This window comes from Notamacropus eugenii, chromosome 1, assembly GCF_028372415.1.
Source record: "Notamacropus eugenii isolate mMacEug1 chromosome 1, mMacEug1.pri_v2, whole genome shotgun sequence".
Taxonomy (NCBI): domain Eukaryota; kingdom Metazoa; phylum Chordata; class Mammalia; order Diprotodontia; family Macropodidae; genus Notamacropus; species Notamacropus eugenii.
Genome location: NC_092872.1, coordinates 249,734,698 through 249,756,943, shown reverse-complemented (window position 1 = coordinate 249,756,943; position 22,246 = coordinate 249,734,698). Strand labels below are relative to the sequence as shown.

The following is a 22,246-nucleotide window of genomic DNA, read 5'->3' as shown; positions in this document are numbered from 1 at the left end:
TTGCTTTTGCAAGCTTTTCTTGCACTACTCTTAAGTAGTCCTTCTAAACAAGAAAAACATCCAAACTTGATGCCTACTCAGTTTCATTCTGGTATATTTAAAATTTAGCCATTCCTTATAAATTTGAACTCTTATGTCTCTTTGCCTGTTTTCTTGTAAAATCAAACTTTATGGGTTTTCCTCTTTTCTTCTCTCTATCCTCAGAATTGAAAAATCTAAATGGAGTTTCCCCCAACTTAATAGTTAAATTGGGCTTGGAAGCAGACTCCTGCACAGTGAGTTTTAATCAAAGTAAAGTCTGTGGAAAGTTAAAAATGAGGATGATGATGATTTTTCTTTCAAAGTTTGTGCAAAACCATGACTTCATCATCCTGAGCACTCATGTTGTTACAGACAGTACAGTCTCCATACCTTGGTAAACAAGATGGTAGTATTTATGAGCTGTTATGCACTCCTCCCCCCAAAAAGAAATAAAATCACTTGGTGGTTAGCTTTCATTGGATGAGCCTTTCTGAACTTAGCTGGTCCTTAAATGATTTAGAAGTGTTCTTTTTCCGTGTCCATACTCCAAACCTTTCCATCTTGGCAGAATAGGACAAAGTTTACAGTCATAGCATAGCATAATAAGGCATTGGAGTAATACTTTATTCTCTACTCTATTTTCAGAGATTATGTCATTTAGTATATTCCTAGAGTCAGTATATGATGATATTTCAGATTAGTCTTAGTCCTTTATGGTTTACAAGCACTTTTCCTCAGCAATCCTGTGAGGAAGGTCCATATATTGTCCTTATTTTACAGATGAGGAGAATGGTGATCAGAGAGGTCAAGTGACTTGGCCATGGTCACACAGCTTGTAAGTATTTGGGTCAGGACTCAAACTCAGGTCTTCATACTCTTTGAATCTAGTGCTTTTTTCCACTATTGCATATCTCCCTCCATCAGCATTAAAAAAAAAAAGTTTCACATGATTCAAGTGATGAATTGCTAGGGTTGAGTTTTTTCATGCTTTAAGATCCTGGGTATTTTGGGTGGTTGGTTACATATCCAAGTAACATTTAGGAAATTCTTAAATTGTCCATCTTTTTGTTTTTTGTTTTGTTTTATTCTTAAGAGCAGAAATAGAATGTCATATCCACACGAGTGTGTCAGTTCCTATATGGCGCGAACCCCCTCGGGATGGATAGAAATTTGGACTTCCCTTTCATGGCATTGTCTGGTTAATGGAAAACTGATCAACCTGTGGTCTGGGTTATACACTTAACAGCTTTGACCATGCCAGCAGGAGACCCTTGTGGAACTGGATTTTGCCTCTGTGGGAATACTATAGTGAGTTAAAAAAAAAAAAATCACACAGTGTAATAGATTCCCAGAAGCTCAATTAATCCTACATTTTTAGCATCTCCACTTCATGGTCTCAATACTCATTTTAATTTTTTTTATCCTCCCAAAACTTGCTTTTAAAAATATTTTGTTTACATAATATTGACAGATGAATTTGTCATTTTATCTGTAGTTAGAACTGTGCATTGGATAACAGGGTGTTTTTGTTTTTGTTTTTGCAGTGGTGGTTCTGTTTATAATTTATATACAGATGATGATGAAGAAATTGAGCCTTCTCCCTCTGGGCAACAAATAATTGAAAATTCAATCACTATGAATAAAATGAAGCTACTGAAGGCAAAAATGGAGACCATGAACCTCAGTAAAAAGGTGAAGCAGTCACCATGTGACCAGGCTTTTCCATTGTTTACCATAGCAAAATGTAAAAGTTACCATTCTATTGTTAGTATTCTTTTGTATATTTTTATTTGTTTATATTATATAAATAAATATATGTTTATGTATGTTTATGTTATACAAATATATATTTATGTTTATATATAATTGTTTTGGATTATTGGCTTCTGTTATTTATTGAGATATTAAAAGTAGTTTCTTAACTGTGCTATTTTAATGTGAATATATGCCACATTTGTCATTTAAGTTACTTAATGATTTGCATGTGTGTATGTGGGTTATAGAATTATATCTCTAGATGTAGCCCAGACCTGAAATTATTCTTTTCTTAAGTGCTGTCCTAAAACACATTTGTTATGGATCCTAAATCCTACATTTTGAGTGGGATGCTTTCCTTCCTCTGCCTAGGGCAACTTTGTCCTAACTTCTTTCCTTCCTGTTTTGACCATACTGGTCTCTGAGGTCCTATTTAAGGGAATATGGTAAGAACAGAAAGACTGTCATATTCTTTGTGATTCCCTCTCTGAGGGTCCCTAAATTTTAGGAGCTCCAACTTGGAACTAGACAACTCTCATGTTGGGATCTTTGAAGCTATTGTAGCACTCTAAGTCAGGCAGAAAATCTCAGCAACATGAAGAGGGGGCTTTTTCTCCAAAGAGAATATTAATATACTTAAAATGGCTACCATCGATCTTCTTCCATATCTGAAGTGACCATATTTTTAGGAGAAATGAGAGTCAGAATCTTTAAGCCTCTCTACATGACTCAGTAGAATACATGGTGGATTGCCTCTTAGAGGTCACCTAACTAACTCATCCATTAGTCAATCCGAGGATGATTTTTAGGTACTTGAAATAGGTAAGATAACTATCTGACTCAGTCTATTTACCTCCTATCAATCAAAACAGCATCAAAATGATTTAAAAGAAAAATGCAGTTTGCTCTACAAATTTTTCAAACAAGAGATTCCATTGTTTTTGTGACATAATCCAAACTGCAATAGATTGGAATATTCATATCTTTAAACATTAATTTGAGATATCAGCTAATACAAGCTGGTAAGTTACTTCTTTTTTCTTCAATTGTTCCTGCTAACTGGACAGAGATAATAACCATGCATATCTGTCGTATATTATATTTTGAATCTTTTCTTTTAGCCTAAGAAAACTGTCAAGGTAAAACCTCGCCCACCTATGGCTCCTCGACCTTCCAGTGGTTCAATGGCAGCTGCTCGTCACAGATTGTTGAGAGTACTTCCCCACATTGGACAGTCTTGCCTGCCTCCACCTGGGAATTCGTATCCCGCTGAGCCTTCCCAGAATGCACTTTCAGCCTTGGCTACTTTGGCCACCACCAGTAGACCTATACCGTCTATCGCTAAGGAAGGTGATAACTGGGAGAGCACCACGCTCTCCCAGTCAATCAATAGCATCAAACTACCAGCTAAAGTATCTCGTGTTGAATTAGAAAGCACCAAGCAGTCCATCCCAGACGCCGTCCTCCCTCTCATGTCATCTCTGTCCACGCAGACAGAAATGTTTTCAGAAAATTTAATACCTAAAACAGAGGAAGACACGATTATATTTCCAAATGTGGAGTTATGTGCCACTGAAGAATCTCTTTTACCAGAAATAGATGCATTTACTTTGTTAGCAGAAGGAAATGTGATGGAACAATACAGTGATCTGGATGGCACAGAGAAGGTAAACCAAGACTTTTTACTGACTGATGGGGATAAAAATATTAAAACTCCAGAGCAGCATCATAAGCCTGTTGCAAGAATGTTGAATTCTGAGACCATGGAAACTTCAATTCTGAACCCTCGTGAATTAAGCCCACAGAAGAACAGGCTCTTGTCACCCCTTCGGTATTCTGCACCAATAACACATCACAGTTCTCTAGTGAAACCACAGAGACAGTCCAAATGCTTTGAGACTGGTAGCCTCAGGTCCTCTGCCTCACAAAATGTGTTTCGATCGTTGGATGTCCATAATATAGCAGATCCTTCCTTTCCTAGGACTACTAGATTTCGTGGTGTTAAAGTCGACTCACCTGGTAAAAGATCTGATATTATTTCCAAAGGTGAGGCTAGGGACATCACGGAAATGGCTAACAAGGCATCCAAAGAGCCTGTTGGTTCTGTAAACAACATAGGTTTTCTTGCTTCCCTGGCACGAAGTGCAAGCAGAGACAGTTCACAGAGCTCAGGTGGGGCTGGCAGGCTCCGGACTTCTGCCATTGCACTCTCTACAAACCTCCAGCATTTTCAGGAAGAAAACCTTAGGAAAAGCTCTCCCCATATTGAACCTGCTGACTTTTTTCTAGTAAGTATTGACCTTCTAAGTGTTTTCCCTCCCCCCTTCATTTACATAAAGAGTTGGGAAATATATTATCATTGAATAAGGAGGCTTATGGTTAAATCCCCATTAAATAATAGTAAGCAGTGGTTCTTTATGAAGTTCTATTTCATTCTGTTCATCAAATTTATCATTATATAATTCAGTATAAAAAAAGTCATTTATTTTTACTCCACTTCAGGAACCTCCTTTTAGGTCATCACATTTCAATATATTGTTATTAAGTGTTTTAAAAATAAAAATGCATGCGTAGATTTGTTCTGGATTAATTTAAATTAAATACATTTGGAACCTTATGGATAGTTTGGCTACATTTTACTTTCATGGGTATTGTTTTGTTTTTAGTAAACCTGACAGTAATGTAAATATTAAATATTTACATAAAATATTGGTACTTAATGTTCTTTCCTCTTACCATTGATTCACTTTTGTAGATGTTGTTTTGTTCTTTAATTGTAGTCTACCCATGGGCTTGGAATGAATGGAAATAATACATCAGCAGGGAAAAGAGTAGGTAAGCAACTTAAAGAGAATTTAGAAGAAATTATAAGGGTATATAATTCTGTCATATAATTGAATGAGCCAAGTAGGAAGAAAGCATCTCATAGCATGGAAGGCTAAAACTATATATTTGTATTCTTCACCTACCCACAGTATCAAGGAGCAGGGGGAATGTGGGTACAATACAAAATAAAGAAGTCCTTGTCTTCAAGGTGCTATCTATTTAAAGGTGCTAATCTATTTAAAAAGATAATACAAAGGAACAATGAATGTTGGTTCCTAAATTCAAGTCAAGAGGCAAATTAGGAATGCCTTAGGATACAGGGCACCAGGGATCCCCCACCCTCAAAAAATGCACACACTGACCACCCCCAACCCACCCATTCTAACACAGAAGCTTGTAGGGAAGCCATTTGGGTTTTAAGGACAATATGGTAACAGCAAACCACAGCAGTGGTGGTGGCGGTGGTGGTGGTGGCAGTAACTGTGGCAAAGAAATGTTTAGAAGATGCTTTGATCAGTCATCACTTCCTGCCTACTTGGGAACTCTAGGGAGCACAGGCTGCATGATCACAGGGGGAAGCAAATGACCTGTGATATACCGGACTCTAAGCTAATTTTGTTATTGTGATCATTTTTGTTACATGTAGTGTTGTTACTTCTAAAGAAGATCTATTTTCATTTCCTTTTAGAAACTTAGTGTCACGAATAGCTCTGATGAATACCTAGCCTTATTGTCTCAGAAAATAAAAAAATGAGATCCACAGAACTAGAGATGCAAAGCTGGGTACAGAGACTCAGACCTAAACCGTGCCTTTGTTAACTGCAGAAATGTCTGCTGTTTTAAGGTTCATCACCTAACCAGCGAAACAGATCTGAGAACTTTAGGACAATTGTTTGATACTTCAGTGAGGAATAATTCAAGGAATGTTTCTTAAGGGCTTCCTTTATATGTAGCACTGTGCTCATAGATGGGGCAGTTGCTTAGGTTATTTAAATCACAATCTCTTCCTTCAGAGTTTACAGTCAGGTGGAGAGATAATAAGACATGAACACATATAACTTATAATACGCAAAAATGTTAGAAGTGTATTGGTTTTGAAACAGTACAACATGAAGTCAAGAGGGAGAGTTGTTAACAGGTTTTCAGGCAAGACTTCAGGAAAAAAGGTATAAAAATAGGTCAGAATCTGACATGTTACTAAGGAGAAGGAAGACATTTTAAGCCCAAAGAATAGAGGCAGAAAAAGCCCAGGGTGTGTTTGGAAAACAAAGAAGACTCACCTTTGGCTGATATATAGATCACATGGCTGAGGAGAGTATGTGGAATAAGACTAAAAAGGTGAGGTGGGCAAGGACTGCTCAGCAAAAGAGCCTGAACACTTTAAGCAACAAAGAGCTAGTGAAGGTTCTTGAGCAAAGGAGTGAACACGAACAGTTCTAGACAAAGGTTTTTCATTCATGACTGAAGATAACTGGATAACTAGGTCTTAGTTTATTCACTTAGTATTTGTAAATAAGATTTAATATTTTGTGTATCTCCTACTAATATCAAAATAACACTTTCTAAATATGAAGTAGATAAGTTAGAATAGTCGTATGTTCAGTATTGTTGTCTTTATTAAAATCCTGTTAGCATCTAATCAGCTTACGCTTAAGTGTTTTGATAAGATAGATTACATGCGGCTACTTTGTTTCATTTTATAAGATATTTGAGAAATCCTTGTTTCCATCAAAGTAATTTACTATTTAAAGTAATATAATTATATTGTTTATTTTAGAAACATTTAAAGTTAGGGCATTATTTTATTACAAATGGAATTATGTATCTTTATAATTTATTACCAGCACTATCTTCTCCTGACCTTTCTCAACCCTCCTCCAGCTCTGAAATCACAGCACTTGGTTCAAATCCAACCTCAGGCATCTGTTTTGAGACCTTGGCAAGTTCTTTAACCTTCCTAAGCCTTGGTTTCCTCATCTGTAAAATGACATTGGACTAAATGGCCTCTGAGGTCCTTTCAGCTCTAAATTTTTAATTGTGTGATGTCCCTATAATATTACCAAAAATGATTGTTCCAGACTTTGCCCTCACTTCTCAAGCCCCACCTTCACCCTTACCACTTCTCTCTCAGCTTATTCCCATGCCTCTTACTGCAGTGTACTGTAAGTTCTTTGAGGGCTGGGACTAGGTTTTTTTGTTTGTGGTTGTCGTGGTAGTGTTGTCATCCTGGGTACCTTTCACCTAGGTGCTTTCAAAGTTCCATTGCAGGGGATGGAGAATGACACCATTCCATCCTGCTCCCTCTGTGTTTCCTGGATCCTGCATATATAGACAGAGTGAAACATCATTCCATCCTGATCCCTTTACTTCTTCCTGACCTAGCTTGGTCTGATCTGCCAGCAGGGAAAGCAGAGAATCCCCATCTCATTAGCTTCCCCCACTGTTGCTTTTGCTTAACCTGCCTAACACTCTTTGAGGACTCCATGCTGAGGTCAAACCCCTAAGGATGCTCAGATAATTCATCTGAACCCCTTTGTCAAAGATTGATAAACTTCCACCTGGTCATACTCTTCCCATTCCAGAAATTCTGAAACCCTGCCTTGACTGTATTATTCAAACCCCATTCTTTGTCCCTCACTGCTTGTTCCCTTATTCTCATCTTCCTAGTCATCTGTACTTTGAACCTAAATGTCATCTTTGACTCATCACTCTCAACCCTCCCCCTCAATAGTCAATTTGTGGCCAAGTCCTATTGAATTTTTTGTATTAATATGTGTCTTCTTTCCTTGAACACTGCCACAAATCTGGTACTGGTCTTATCATCTCATGCCTGTACTATTGTAATAGCCTGCTGACTGATATCTCTAGTTCATCCTCTACTAAAGTACAGGCCTGAACATATCACTTCCCTGTTCATTAAATTCCAGTGCCTCCCTGTCACGTCCAAGATCAGAATATAAAATCCTGTTTGGTATTCACAGCCTTTCATAACCTGGCCCACTCCTGTCTTTCTTGTCTTTTTACCCCCCTGCCCCCCCATGCTGTTTGACCCAATGACTCCTACTTCCTTGCTGTGCCTCTGTCTCCTGACTGCATGAATTCTCCCTGCCTGGAATTCTCTCCTTCCTCATCTTTCTCTATGGGAAGCCTTTCCCACTCACCCCCCAATAATGCCAGTACATTCTTTCTATTGATTATCTCCAATTTATCCTTTGTCTTATTTGTACGTAGTTGTTTGTGAGTTGTTTTCCCCATTAGGCTGTGAGCTCCTTGAGAAGAGGGGCTGCCTCCAGCTTTGTACCCCAGTACTTAGCACAGTTCCTGGCACAGAGTAAGTAGGCACTTAATAAATACTTACTGTCTGACTGGGGAATGAGTGTTTATTTCTATTACTGAGAAGACTGAAGCAATCTATAGGGCTCTTGCTTTGCTCATGTTAATGTAATGATTCTTAAACTCTCCTTGATGTTTTCTAAGTCATGATGTTTGTTTTTGATATGATACTTTGCATTTTCTTTTATTTTTCAGTCTTCTGACTTTACCATTTCTTTAGTATAATGGAGTTATTAACTTTCTCTATCTTGCCTCCTTAGCTCTCATTTATTTTCCAATTCTTTCCCCTTTTTTAATCTATAAAATCATTTTTCAACTCTTAATTTCTTTATTCCAGGAATTTTAATCAAATTTTTATCTAATCTGTGTTTACTTTGAGGCTCTGCTTGTTGATATTTTAGAATCATCCCTATCATCATCATAGCTCTTTATTGAGGAATTCTTTATTTGTTTATGCCTTCTTCCCACTTTAGTCCCTGGCCTTTGGTTTTGTGTTAAGGCCATGCTCCAGACCTTCTGGAAAGAATGGGTGGCTTATACTTGGTCCTGTTTTGTATTCTTTTGCATCCTATTGCTGCTTTCTCTGAATATTGAGTTCTGTGTTCTTAAGGAATCTCAAGCCTGTTTTCGTTGAACCCATAGCTGTCTGACAAAGGACAAAGTCTCACCACTGCCTTCCTGGTCTGAGCTTTGCAAGCTCCTGTCCAGGGTTGGATCTGAATAACACGTCTGAGGGCTTGCCCTTGGCTGGAGCTGCAGTAGACTGCTGCTGGGCCCAACCACTTTAAGCAGATTCTGTATATTACCCTTTTGTCTGGTCATTTGGTTTCAGGCTTCAGCCTGGGCTAGGAGCTGTAGTTGAAAACCCTGCTTTTGAAAACCACTCTCAGCTTCAGAACCCCACAGATGTTGCTCCATTCTGTTCTTGCTCCTTGTCCAGTAACTACCCTCAGGCATGGTCCTCCACCCCTGGGGCAGGTACCCACTTTGATCTTCGATGGATCAGTGACCCTCCTCTGGTGAATCTGTGACTGAGCTGCTGACTGCTCTTGTTCCTGCTTCGTACAAAACATGTGCTCCCCCTCCCCCTAATGCTAGGTCTGGGACCTCTTCTTTTCCGAATCCCAGCTTCCAATTCAATCCTAAGGGAAAGCACTGTGTGGTTCCTTCCTAGATAAACCCCATCTCCAGTCTATACACAGCTTTGTCTCCTTTTGCCAACCTGAACTTTAAGAATGACTCACTGTGGTTGTTCCTTAGGATTTCCCAATTGGTACTTGGTCTTGTGTGTTTTCTAGGTCTTTGTGGACTAGGTGTGAGGGAGATCAGGACTATACTGCTTCCTCTCCCTCTGCCATATTGACTGGTCTCTTTCCCTGTTAACTTTTGGGGATGCTATCATCTTTCCAGGCACCCAGGTGTCATTCTCTACTACTCCCTCTCACTCACTACATATAACAAGCCAGTTACCAGATATTGTCATTTATTTTTCTCTATAAAATCTTTTGTATGTATTTCCTCCTCTCCATTCACCCAGCCACCCACCTATTGCAAAAATCTTCTGGTTGGTCTCTAAGCCTTATCTTTACCCATCCCCACTCTAATCCATCCTCTACTCTGCTGCTAAAGTGTAAGAAAATGGTCAATAAGCTCAGTAAACTCCAGTGGCTCCCTGTTACCTCCAGTTTTGGCTATAAAGTCCTCTTTGTATTTAAAGCTCTTCACATTCTGGCCCCTTCTTAACTTTCCAACCCTATTACATTCTATCCATACATACTGGCCTACTTTCTGTGCTTCACCACACTCTATTTCCCATTGCTATGCCTTGGCTTTAGCTGTTAACTCTGCCTGGAATGTTCCCCCTCCTAATTTCTGATTGAGATTTCCTGACTTCCTTGAAGACTTAGCGCTCCAACTCTTGGTTCCTTGAGCTACTAATGCCATCTCCTCTGAAGTTACATTCTCTCTACATTAATCTTATATATTCTGATTTCCTTGAGGGCAGTGACTGTTTTTGCTTTTTATTTGTATCCCCAGCACTTAGCATAGTTTCTGTGTGCCAAGTATACAACACTGCTGTTAAAAGCATATTGATTGACTGAACAGAAATTTCTTTTTAAAAAATAAATTTATTCATTGTGTACTGTGTATATTGTGTGCTTTCCATTGCACTGCCCCTCTAGTTGAGAAAATGCACACATATACATGCACATGCAAATAAAATATTCATCATAAACATTCATTAGTTCCCACATTGATCATGCTTGAAAATGCATCTCACTCATTCTAATTTTATCACCCCTCTGGCAGCAGGGGAGTATCATGTTTCATTTTCAGTCTTCTGGATTCATGATTTATCATTGCATTGCTCAAAGTTTTAAAGTCCTTCAAAACTGTTTTCTATAATGTTGTAATTTTTTTCCTAGTTATGCTCACTAGAGATCATTTTATAGATTTTTCCCAGTTTCTTCAGAAAGTTTGTCCATTCCTGGATTTCTTACCTCATATTTAATTTGTTTAGCCAGTTTCCAATAGGACACTCTTAGTTGTGAGGTCTCCCAGTGCTTCCTGGGTCATCTCCAATCATCCTGATGGATATTCCTTTCCTTTCCTGGCCTTTCCTTTCCTTCCCTGCACTGCCTTAAATCTTAAACCTACTACACTCTGAAGCTGATACATTGGACTACACTAGGGCCCTGTCAAAGGGCTCTCTACTGGACCCTCCTGGCGTGAGTGATTATCAATGGTAGCTGTTGCTATTTCCTTCCCAGCCTGATGTCTTTCTTTTTCTTGACCTCATTAAAGGGGCCTTCGCCTGGCTACTTCTTAAACAGGGCTATTCACTGAATAGGCGTTACGTCTCTCTAAGTGAGTGCCTGGAAAGACCTTGGCCTAAAGGGCCCAAGGTCTCCCAGTGCATCCTGGGTCATCTCCAGTCATCCTGATGAATATCTGGTCACTGGATTCAGATGGTTCTAGAGGAGAAGTGAGGCTGGTGACCTACACAGCCCTCCCTCACTCAAAACCAAGTCAAGTGCAAGTCATGTCATCATTTCTCTGATGGCGTGATCTTCTTTGGCAACGAAGGACAAATACAATAGCAACAATGAAAAGAACTGCTATAAATAGTTTTGTATATGTAGGTCCTTTTCTTCTTTCTTTGATTTTTTTGGGGTATAGGCCTAGTACTGGTGTTTTGGGGGCCCAGTTTCATCATTTGGGGGCCATAGTTATAAATTGCTTCCTTATTGTGTTAAAACTCAGGGAAATAGGACTCTTGTCATTTTTTTTTTGTTTTCTTATGCCCAGTATTTATCATAGTGCTTTAAACAGAGTAGATACATAATACATGTTTCTTGAATGACATTAAATTTTTCTTTGCTTCAGAATTATTTAGTAGACTGTCCTCCTTCGTGGAATGTTTTATTAAGTTGACTTTGTAGTGAATATCAGAGAAATCTACTGCTCTGAAACATGTTTTATTGGTTATTATTGTAAAAGGGATTTATTTTTCATTTTACTTTTCCATTATTATTGATTTTATGTGCATTTTTATCTTAAAACCTTAAAACTCAAATTGACTTGAAACAAATTGAGTGTTCTAAATTCATTTATTACTTTTAATAAAATTTTTGTTGATTTCCTAAGTACCTAATTATGCAATCCCTTATTTCTTTTTCACATATTATTTCAATTGGTGATATTTCCAATACTGCGTTGAACAGAAATGTCAGCAGGCTATTCTTCATTCTGTTTTAAAGGAAAATGATAGGAAGTTTCCCCTACTGGGAATAACATTCGTTCTGGGTTTCAAGTAAATACTTTTCTGTCGTGTTAGAAGAAAACCTTACTAGTATAGGAATTTTTAATAATTGATGGATTTTCAACTTTATTAAATAGTTTTTCTGCACTTAAAATAGCAAATGATTTTTTCTTCCCTTTTTTACTACATTATATTAATCATATTCTCTTATACAATGCCATCTGGTATTCCTGAGGGAAAAAGCCATTCTTGGTTTTTCCTGTATTTAATGTATTTCCTATATTCTGTATGGAAAAATTACATTTAACATTTTTCCATTTCTGTTTATGAGTGAAATTGGTTTATAATATTTTTGATGTTGTCTTTATCAGGTTTTTAAATTGAACACTATTGCCTCATGAAATTAATTTATACCACATACCATATTTTTCTGTATTAAAAGTCATGTATGTAACATAAAGACTGTTGTTGGAAAAAATTCTCTGGTAAACACATCTGGTTGCAGTGGTGGTACAGCTTAGAGGGAGGGAAGGAAGAGTTGGTTCTTTGATATCATTTCCCTTTTTTGCCCTTCATGCTTTTTTGGTTTAAATTTTACCTCATCAGGCACACACTGAAACCTGGTCCTTTCTTATGCTTGTACTTGCCTGACAGGTCTTGACTCTGTCCTTTTCATTTTGGTCTCCATGTGGGGTTTTGGCTTTTCTTGTAAGCAACATATTCTTGGGTTGGGTTTTTAATTCAATTTATAACTTTTTAGAGGAACTTTAGGCCATTCACATTTAATGTTAAAATCTGATATATTTCTTAAGTCGTTTATGACCTATATTTTTCCCGTGGTTAATGATATTTTCTGTTGGCCTTTCTGGATATTTTTTGTGTTTTGGGTCAGGTCAAATGGTAAGTTTTGTTAATCTGCTTAATAGCCTGAAAATCGTAAATTTATCCACAAGAAACCAAACTGTTTATTTGTTTTCCATTTTTATATACCTATTTACATTTCTGTTGAGAGGCAGTATGGGAAATAATGAGCAGGCCTCAGAGTTGAGAAGGCCTGGGCCAAGTCCTGTCTCTGATACCCAGGGTGTGTGCCCCAGGCTGTCACTTGACCTTTCTTTCCACAGTCCCCAGCAAATCTAAGACTGCGATTTGTAAGGCTGGTGCTCATCTCATTTGAAGAGGGGCTTCTACATTCATCTAGTCCTCCCTTTGCCCACCTCTTCATTCTTATGTCACAGTTTGAAACCAATCCCTTCTTGCATTCTTCCTTTTTTTCATCTCATTTTAACCTTAAGCTCACACCTTGTATTGTATCAATGATGCTTCTCCTCTTGAAACCTATTCTTTGAAGTGTAGAGTTCTTTGGTTTTGGTCTAGTGAAAAGAGCACCCTTTTGGGGTGTCCAACCTAACTGGAAATCCTGGCTTTGTCATTTACCAGCTCTGTCATCTAAGACATTTCACTTTACCTTCTTTTCTATATTTGCAAAATAAGGAAGCTCAATCCTCTTTAAAGTCACTTCCAGGTCTGACAGTCCATGATCCAAAAGCATTCTTTGGCTTATGTGTGTGTTCAGCCTTTGCTGCCAAAGAAGACCATGCCATCAGAGAAATAATGTCATGACTTGCACTTGACTTTGTTTTGAGTGAGGGAGGGCTGTGCAGGTCACCAACCTCACTTCTCCTTCAGAGTCATCCGAATCCAGTGACCAGATATTCATCAAGATGACTGGAGATGACCCAGGATGAGGCAATTAGGGTTAAGTGACTCGCCCAGGGTCACACAGCTAGTGAGTATCAAGTGTTGTGACTTATATATTGTTACCAAATACTGGGCGTGCTAAAAGTCTTAGTGTTGTTTTAAAGTTTAATAAATTCAGAAGTTTAAATGCTATACATATGCCTAAAAGTTATTAGAAAGCTCAACTATTTACATTCCTGTTACACTTGTTTTAGCTTTGTGAGTTTTTTAACAAGCTGCATAGGGCATCCTATCATTATGTATTTGTACTACCATGGTTTCTGGATGACACTTTCTCAGACTGGTGGATCAGTAGGAGGTCCTTATGTTTGGCCCCCTGATCTATCTCTGTTATACTTGTTCCTCTGGGGGGGGGGGGGGAGTCACATCCAAACTGTCACATACCTATCAAAACTCATTCTCTTTGGATGACCTTTTTAAAGCTGATTTTGCAAATGTAAACTTTTCAGTTACTGAGGAGCAGCAGCTGCTGAAAATTTTTACAAAATTTGAAAACTGAATAGAGAAATCTGTAAAACACAAGATAGTGGTTATGTTGAATTTTAATAAGACTTAAATATTTTTAAACCTTTTAAATAGTTTTGTAAGTTTGTAATATTTATATTTCTGAAGTTATTATAGCTTAAAACTGCAGTAATACTTTTGGAACACTGTATAGTTAGCAATTCTATGTTTCTTAAAGTTGAGTTTTGATTTACTCTATTAGTTAACTTTAATTGAAATATGTTCTTGCTTCTCCTTAGTCTGTGCCTTATAACTTAGAATGTAACTCATAAAATTCTAGAATATTAGAGCTGAAACCTTAGATACCATCTAGGCTAACCCTGTCATTTTGCAAATAAGTAAACAGGACTGGAGAATAATAAGTATCTAATCCCAGGTTACGTAGCTAGCTAATGACAAAGCCAGAGATGAAGCTTAGTTAGAATTCTTCCCATTCTTAACATTTTTTCTTCTGGTGACAAGAGAACCTTCTAAATCAGGCATGTCAAACATAGATGGAGCCACATGTACCTGGATCAGGTACATAAACATGTAGTTGGGAAATATTTGACAATATACATAAAAATATAATAGAATGTAGATAATATTTTGATGCGTGGCCCAGAGGGATCCTTATGTCCAGTTTATTCTCCTCTCCACCCACCCCATTTCTATTTGAGTTTGACACCACTCTCTTAATCTGAAGTCAGGAAGACCTGAGTTCAAAACCAGCGTTATAGTGGTGTGATCCTAGGCAAGTCACTTAAACTCTCTACTTCAGTTTTCACAACTCTAAAATAGGGATAAGAATAGCTCCTGCCTCCCAAGGTTGTTGTGAAGATCAAAGGAAATGATATTTGTAAAGTGCTTAGCACAGTGCCTGGCACATAGTAGACACTTAATAAATGCTTCCTTTCCTTCTTCCCTCCCTGCCTCTGTCCTTCCCCCTACCTCCTTCTGCTTCCCTCCTCCCTCCCTTCTTCCTTTTCTCCTTCCCTCTTTGTGCCAGGTGCTGTGCTAAGAAAGCAAGGAGGCAAAAGAAAAAACAATGATCATGCATTTATCCCCAAAATGGAAATACCCATCTGGAAAAATAAAAATCGATTCTAAATCCTGAAAATCCGTAGCTATTAAGGATTCATATGTAAGTTATTATGGATACTTGCCTTTTCCTTTCCTTACATAAGTATACCCCTTTTTCTATATTATATGTCATGTGTTTTTGCATGAAGAAAAGCAGCGACAGGGGGAGAAGTCCTTCCTCTGACACATTGGGGTCCAGAGGCTTAGAACAAGACATCTCTATCCTTTGCAGAGAAGGTTCTGATCTGTATAGTAAGGGGAGTTTCCACGCACTGGGATTTCTCCAAACCAGTGAAATTATCTATCTACCCAAAAATACTTTACATAAATGTGTGTGTGTGTGTGTGTGTGTGTGTGTGTGTGTGTGTATACAAAAGTATAGAAGGTGCTCTGAAATGCAATATGTAAACTTGATTTTTGTAAATTAAATCAGATTTTCCCATAAAATTACATGATAATTTCAGAGAATACTGTTCTATTAGTTGTCTTGTTGATTTCAGAAAAATCCATGAGTAGATCTAAAAATACAGATTTAAAAAGCAAGATAATGAATTGAATATTCATTTTTTACAAAGAATTTGCCCCAGTTTTCCCTTTCCATTTTGGTTTGCTATATTATAGTCAAGCCTTGACTCTGGAAAGCATCCTCCCCGAATCCTCAAACTTCTAGAAGGGCTCAGAACCTGGAAGCAGCTGAAGGGAAAACACCCCCAAACTTCTTTGGCAACAAAGAAGCAGTCTTGAGCTAACCCTGCTCTTCCCACTAAGAAGACCCTAGCTGAGAAGCCTACTAGCTTCTGTCCAACTTACTCTGATTCAGTAGCTCTTGAAGGCCAGGCTTTTCACAGGAGAGCTGAGAAGTGACAAGAAGTGGAAAAAATCAAGGATGAAAAGCTCAGATAACCAGTCAATAGGCAATTAATAAGTACCTACTGTATATCAGGACCTGGTAGTCATGGAGGGTAGAAGGACAATAATGAAATGATCCCTGTGCTTAGAGAATTTACACTCTGTCAAGGGAGACAACCTAATCTATGCAACATCAATACAAGGTACACTGTATTGTAACTTTATTGAGATTGGCCAAGGCCTGATGTAGAAGCATCAACTGAGCAGAGTTTTGAAGTCACCAATGGATTCTGTAGGGTTGAGGTAAAGGAGTGAGTGTATCAGACAGGCACACGGTAAGAGTAAAGGCCCAGAGATAGGAGATGGAAGGTCATTGGTGAGAAAGAGGAGTGATGGATGCTAAGACTGGAAAGGACTTTTCAGACTAAACAGGAGCTTATCATTGAGCCTAGAGGCAATAGAGAGCCACTAGAGTTTGAGTATGGGAGTGACATGGTCAGTACCTGTGTATTAGGGAAATGGCAAAAGAAAAGAAGGGTGGGAGTGGATTGAATAGCCTTAATAGTAGTAATGATTGTGGTTTGTGGGATCATAGTTTTACCACTGAAAGGAACACTGGAGATCATTTAATCCAGATCCTTCTGAAGAAACTGAGATCTAGAGACTTTCTCAATGACACACACAGCTAGTTGAACCCAGGTTTCCCATTGCAGTGCCCTATGCTTAGCCCCACATCGCTGCTCAAAAGTGAAAGATTACGGTTAAAGAACAAGATACTTTTAAAGCAGAGAAGAAAGCAAGGAATAAGAATATGAAAGAGCAATTCTGTGATTTGGAGGGAGAAAAGCAGGCATGCAAATCCTAGTGTTTTTATCTTTTGGAGAAACAGGAACTTTTTTCTGTGTCATGGAAACAACTGACCCTTTGCACTTTGGAATCCTGTGCTTTTGAAAGAGTGACACATTTCTCTAGTGACAAGCTGAGCCATGAGAGCAGAGCAGTAATGTTTATCCCTAGTACAGCCATCCTCTGGGAAAAGGCAAAGAGTAAAAGGAAGATGGTGTTAACCTTAACAGAGGCGTTAGACTGATCCTGGGAGAAAAAGGCAGGCTTAAGAAAATGGTTATGTATAAGAGAGGCAGCAGCTGTTGAAGTCCTGTGCAAATCTGAAATCACTTAAGAGATATGGAGCAGTGATACATCGATATGCTGCCTAAATTAGAGCACCTCAGATTGGATTCTCTTTGCAAAAAGATCCCAAGATGCCTCTAAAATTGCCACCCCTGTGCTGATTGGAATGACAGAAGGTTCCTCATAAGCAAATGCAATTTCCTGGTTCCTCTGTGTTTCCAGGATGCCTTCACATTTCAAATTTAGGCACAACTGGAGAATAGATAGTAGCTAATAAAATTATATATTCAGTAACTTACTGCTAAATTATGTCTATCTCCTAAATGGCTTTCTGATACTGGTGAAACTGATGTACTTAAGCAACTTTACAACTGTCAAGGCTCTAAGTTGAATTATAAGATGCATAGAATCTGAGGATTGGAATGGACCTCAGAAGCTATCTGGTCTAAATTAGTTTCTATATCTAAAAAAGAATTCCTTCTGTGTCACAACTGGACACACAGTCATTTAGCCTTTGATTAAAGACCTTCTAATGGGGAACTCAACATCTGTCCATTCTTCCTTAGGAAATTGGTGGTATATATATACCTCTAGTATATTCACAGGTATCACATAAGTCACCTACTGCTAACAAATACAAGTTTCTCTACCTGATTCTGTCATCTTTTTCTACCTTCAGTGAATTCAGAATCAACCAAACAAAACTATTTTCTTTATGAAAACTGTACATTTTGCTTTGAGGAAACACAATTCTATACATTTTTCCTACCCTCTTACTTGATCCCATTTGTGGACCAGGATGTTATTTAGACTGTAGTATATTATTCTTAGGATATCTGCTCCACCCTGAAAGGCAGGCTGTAGAAGAGATTTGTGTCTTAGGTGGGGATGAGACTAAATAATCTCCAATGTCCTTTCCAACTCCTGAGACTCCGAAGTAAGGGGCTAGATGTAATGATGCAATGACCTTCCTGAAGAGCTTCCAAACTGAAGATTTACCTAATTCAACAAAACCTGGCCATGTTAATTGGAAATAAACTCCATCTTGTGGCCTCACAAGAGAATGCAAGTAAGTTAAATTTCAGTGACAGGTGCTCTCTGCCTTTGAAAAGAACATCCCATTTGTGCCACATGCCGCTCTTCCTAAGCTTTTGTTATACATACTGCCAGCTTCAGTAACCCTCAAGGATAAATAATATTGGAGAGGAAGCAGGGGGGAATTATTCTTATTCAAAATTGAGGAAAGGTAAATATTTTGTTAATAAATTTGTCACTGACTGACTAAAATCAGTGGTTGTAATTAGGAGATTTAAATATTATAAATTTCTAGCCATTTAGGACTTTGCCTAATGTATCATGATAAGCCACAAGTCTAGAATTGTAAAAGCAGATGGACTGGTAAAATCACATGAATTTGGACTAATTTGGAAAGTAGACCAAGCTAAAAGATATTTGAAAAGAAATAAAGCTGTTAAGTGCATATTAAAACTCCAAATACTCACTAACCAAGTTTTGTCAAGTATCAGTTTTGTAAATCAGCATTAACAAATAGGTAAGACTCAGTCATATTTAAAAGATTCATTCACATATAATTAACATAGTAAAAAAAACCTTAAAAGTACATGACCTCTTGTACTAGTGCGTTATCCCCTAGTGAGCCCAGCGTAGCTCTGAGTTCCTAGTAAATATTCAGGGTGTACTTGTTTGGCTGCATTTTCCCAGCCCCTGTGCATTGGAATGCTGTAGTATTTTGGGACAGTCACCTGCCCAAAAAGGTTAAAGTTGTGTTATAATGACCTGGATTTATTAACTTCACCTTGACTAGGGCTGTGGAAGGGTGGAAATGAAAACAAACGTGCTGAAGAAGTGTTAGCCACAGAGGAGGCACTCAGTAAATATTTGTTAAGTGAATGAATGAATGATGGATAGATGGATGATTAACTAGGTGGGAAGCACTACCATCTCATCCTTACTCTTGTGTGTTGGCAAAAATCATTTCTTTTTAATTTGTGGAATAAAAAGCTTTGGGAAGCACTAAATGAGATGCAACTCCAAAGACTGGGAAAAGAATGCATGATGCTGAAATGAATCCTCTTCAGCTGCTTCTGATGACTAAGCCTTACTTTCTGGAAAGACGTTATTTTGTATTTTGAGCATATATAGCTCATAAAATGCTGAGCCAGAATGTTGGCAACTCCTTTATACTCGTATGATGATTTTATCATTTTCGTTGCATTCTTTCCTATATACTCTCAGTCTTCACAGTAATCCTATGAGAAAAGCAAAACTGCTATCTCCATCTTTCAGATGTGCACCTGCTATCAAGGAAGATTGAGACTAGATTTTACAACTGCCCCCAGATTAAGTTATGCAGTGAGGACAGGAAGACAATTCTGTAGAGGTCTTTTGTTGTTCAGGGGGAGACTTCCTTTGGTATTCTTTCCCATCAAAACCAAGGGCACCCAAAGACAGATGTTTATAAAACATTAGTGGGAGAAAGCATGGAAATGACCAGTAGTCAGTATCAGTTTCTTTTAAGGCATAGTTTTTTTAATATTTTGCTTTGTACGGGATTTTTAGTGCATGCAGTTATCCTTCAGACTACATTGAAATATAAAATTATTTCAGTTCACTGGTCTTTTTCTCAGGTCTCACCCTCCTTTGTTTGCCACTATTGACCATTCCCTCTTCCTGCTCTCTCCTTCCTTGTCTCCTCTGATGGTACATATCATAGCTTTCCTCACACAGGTGTTACCTGTTCCTTCTCTGTCTCATTCACTGTTTCATCCTCCTTTAGACACCTAAATTGTCAGTGACCCCGAAGACTGTCCTAGCCCCTCTTTCTTTTTCTACACCTTCACCTTTAGGATTCTCATACGCTCCTCTGGAATCAATTTCTTCATCAATAACCCGCATATCCATACATCCAGCCCAAATCTACCCCAGCCTCACTTTTTTCCAAAGCCTACTGGCCATCTCTAAGACCTATCAGCCCCTCAAACTAAACACATCTAAATGTGTTAAATTCTTCCTCTAACCTCCTGTCAGTGAGGTTCCATCATCAATTTTTTCTTCTCCCATACCCCCATAACTCATCAGCTGCTAAGTCTGGTCACATCTCTTCCATTCATATGGCCTTCACCCTCATTCAGACTCACAACTCTCTCTGTGTTGTATGCCCCCATGGACAGGTCATGGGACTCTCTTATACTTCTGTTCCAATGCGCATACTGCTTGGGCTCCTAGGAAGCCCTTGATAACTGCTTTTCCTTCCTTCATTCCCCTTTGTCTAGGCTCTTACAATAGCTTCTTACCTGGTCTTATTCTAAACCTTCCTAAGGCATGGTTTGACCATGCTGCTTACCTGGTCAAAATCCTTCAGTCATTATCTTCTTCAGAAGTTACCTTCTAAAATACCATCAACCCTTTTTAAGGCCTTCCACAGCCGTATTTCAGGTTTATTTCCCCGTCCTGCCTAGAGTGTTAGTTCCCTATTCTTGACTGCCCTTACTTAACCTTTAAGGTTTTCTTCAAGAGCTATCTCCTCAGTAAAGCTCTCTCTGATGCAACTCATAGACATAGTCACACAAAACACACATACACACACATATCCATGGCTCCTTCCTGAAAAGGTTTCCTTCAATTCAGATTTTCCTATTGTAGGCTATCAAAGCTCAGGGCTGCCCCATCACAACCTATCTGATGTTATACTTCTGCTGTATTATGTACTTGTCCTGTCTCCCCAGTCAGCTGTCCACTCCTTAAAGGAAGGACTTTTTTCATGTTTGTATTTCCAGGTATAGCACAGTGTTTCTCACACACATGCGTAATAAATATGAATTGAATAGAACTGAATTGTTGTTTCTCAGGCAACATTGTTTTGGATGTTTCCCATCAACTGAAAAGCATTGGAAATGAATAATCAAAGGTTGTTTATCAAAGAAATGTAGTTCTTAGTTAATGGAATCTTTTTGAAAATATACAGTAAGTTCTATACTAAAATCATGTGTAAGTTCATTCAAATCATTTTAGGCTAAATTAAATAATATAAATTATTATGATTTTTCACATTGTTCAAGGATTACCATAACTTTGAAACTGCTAGGTGAATTTTCAGGAAATGTGTTGTGCTTAATGGGATCCTAATATAATTTTGTCTTATCCTAAGCTAATCTTCATATCTTGTCTCAAAACAGGTGAAACTACTCATCATCTTCCCCCTGTGAAAGCCCCTGTTCAGACCAAAAAGAAAACATCCAAGCATTGCTTTCTTTGTGGCAAGAAAACAGGACTAGCCACCAGCTATGAATGCAGGCAGGTTGCCTAGTTGGAAAAATTGAAATGCTTTGTGTACAGTGATCCAGCTTGGGGATTCTGCTGTCCCTTCCTTCCCCCGCATCAAACACCCCCCCCCCAAAAGCTCAGGTTTAATTATTCACATTTCCATTGTTAGATGATGTTAAATTAATTGACCTTAATCAAACAGTGTTCTGCCTTCCTGAAATAATAGCCATAGAGAATGTTTAAGTCCTTAAAAGGCAACTGGGCCCTGGAAACTCTTAGATGCATTAACAGAAGAATATAGATGATTATATTTAGCCCAAACCTCAGTATGGAAAGATATGCTGTTATTAGAGAAGAAACTTGTAGAATTGATATTCCATTTGTGAAAATAAGGAAAATTGCATCTGTGAACTTTGGAAGCATATTCATAATTTTTTTTATTTTCCAATTCTACCTTCCCAGTGTAAATTTTTATCTTTTCTAAACTTAGTATGACAATATATTTTCTTTTTTGAAAAATGAACCTTCCTATTGAAAAGATCAGAGATGAAGATGTGGAAATAAGTGCATTTTAAATCTGTGTTTGTATTGAATTCTGATTTTTTTTCATGATGATGATTATTTTTTAATCCACATAAGTACTAATTAGTCCAATGAGAACTGCCTCCCTAAGGCATGGTCTCATGCAGGCTATGTAACTGAGGCTGCTTATGATGCCTTCTTCCCTCCCACCCTCTCTCCAGACTGAACTTTCCCTTATAACAAAGAACTAATTAAGCAAAAGGATCCCATACAGTGGCTGCCCCTGACAGGCTGTACAAGTACTGAGTTCAGAGGTGCCCTCTTCCTCTACCAACGTGGGGAGATCTGTTTTCTGGGTTCAACATTATTTTTAGCAATCTTTTTATACTGAGCCATGTTTGAAAAGACCTCTCGTATTTATTTATTTATGTTTTA

At 38.1% G+C, this 22,246-nt stretch overlaps 1 protein-coding gene across 10 annotated transcripts in view; it reads left to right on the top strand.

Annotated features, from left to right (window-relative positions):
* Nucleotides 1-22,246, top strand: part of ZFAND4 (zinc finger AN1-type containing 4) — a 60,160-nt gene that overhangs the window by 36,554 nt on the left and 1,360 nt on the right. For 6 of the 10 annotated variants that reach the window (XM_072628503.1, XM_072628500.1, XM_072628506.1 and 3 more), the window contains 4 exons: nucleotides 1,566-1,713; nucleotides 2,898-4,064; nucleotides 4,557-4,611; nucleotides 21,202-21,319. In XM_072628503.1, coding sequence (XP_072484604.1) covers nucleotides 1,566-1,713; nucleotides 2,898-4,064; nucleotides 4,557-4,611; nucleotides 21,202-21,319 — 1,488 coding nt within the window. Of the gene's footprint in view, nucleotides 1-1,565; nucleotides 1,714-2,897; nucleotides 4,065-4,531; nucleotides 4,612-14,951; nucleotides 15,087-21,201; nucleotides 21,320-22,246 lie in introns of those variants that run through there. The other 4 variants (XR_011971549.1, XR_011971551.1, XM_072628505.1 and 1 more) reach the window with 4 other exon arrangements.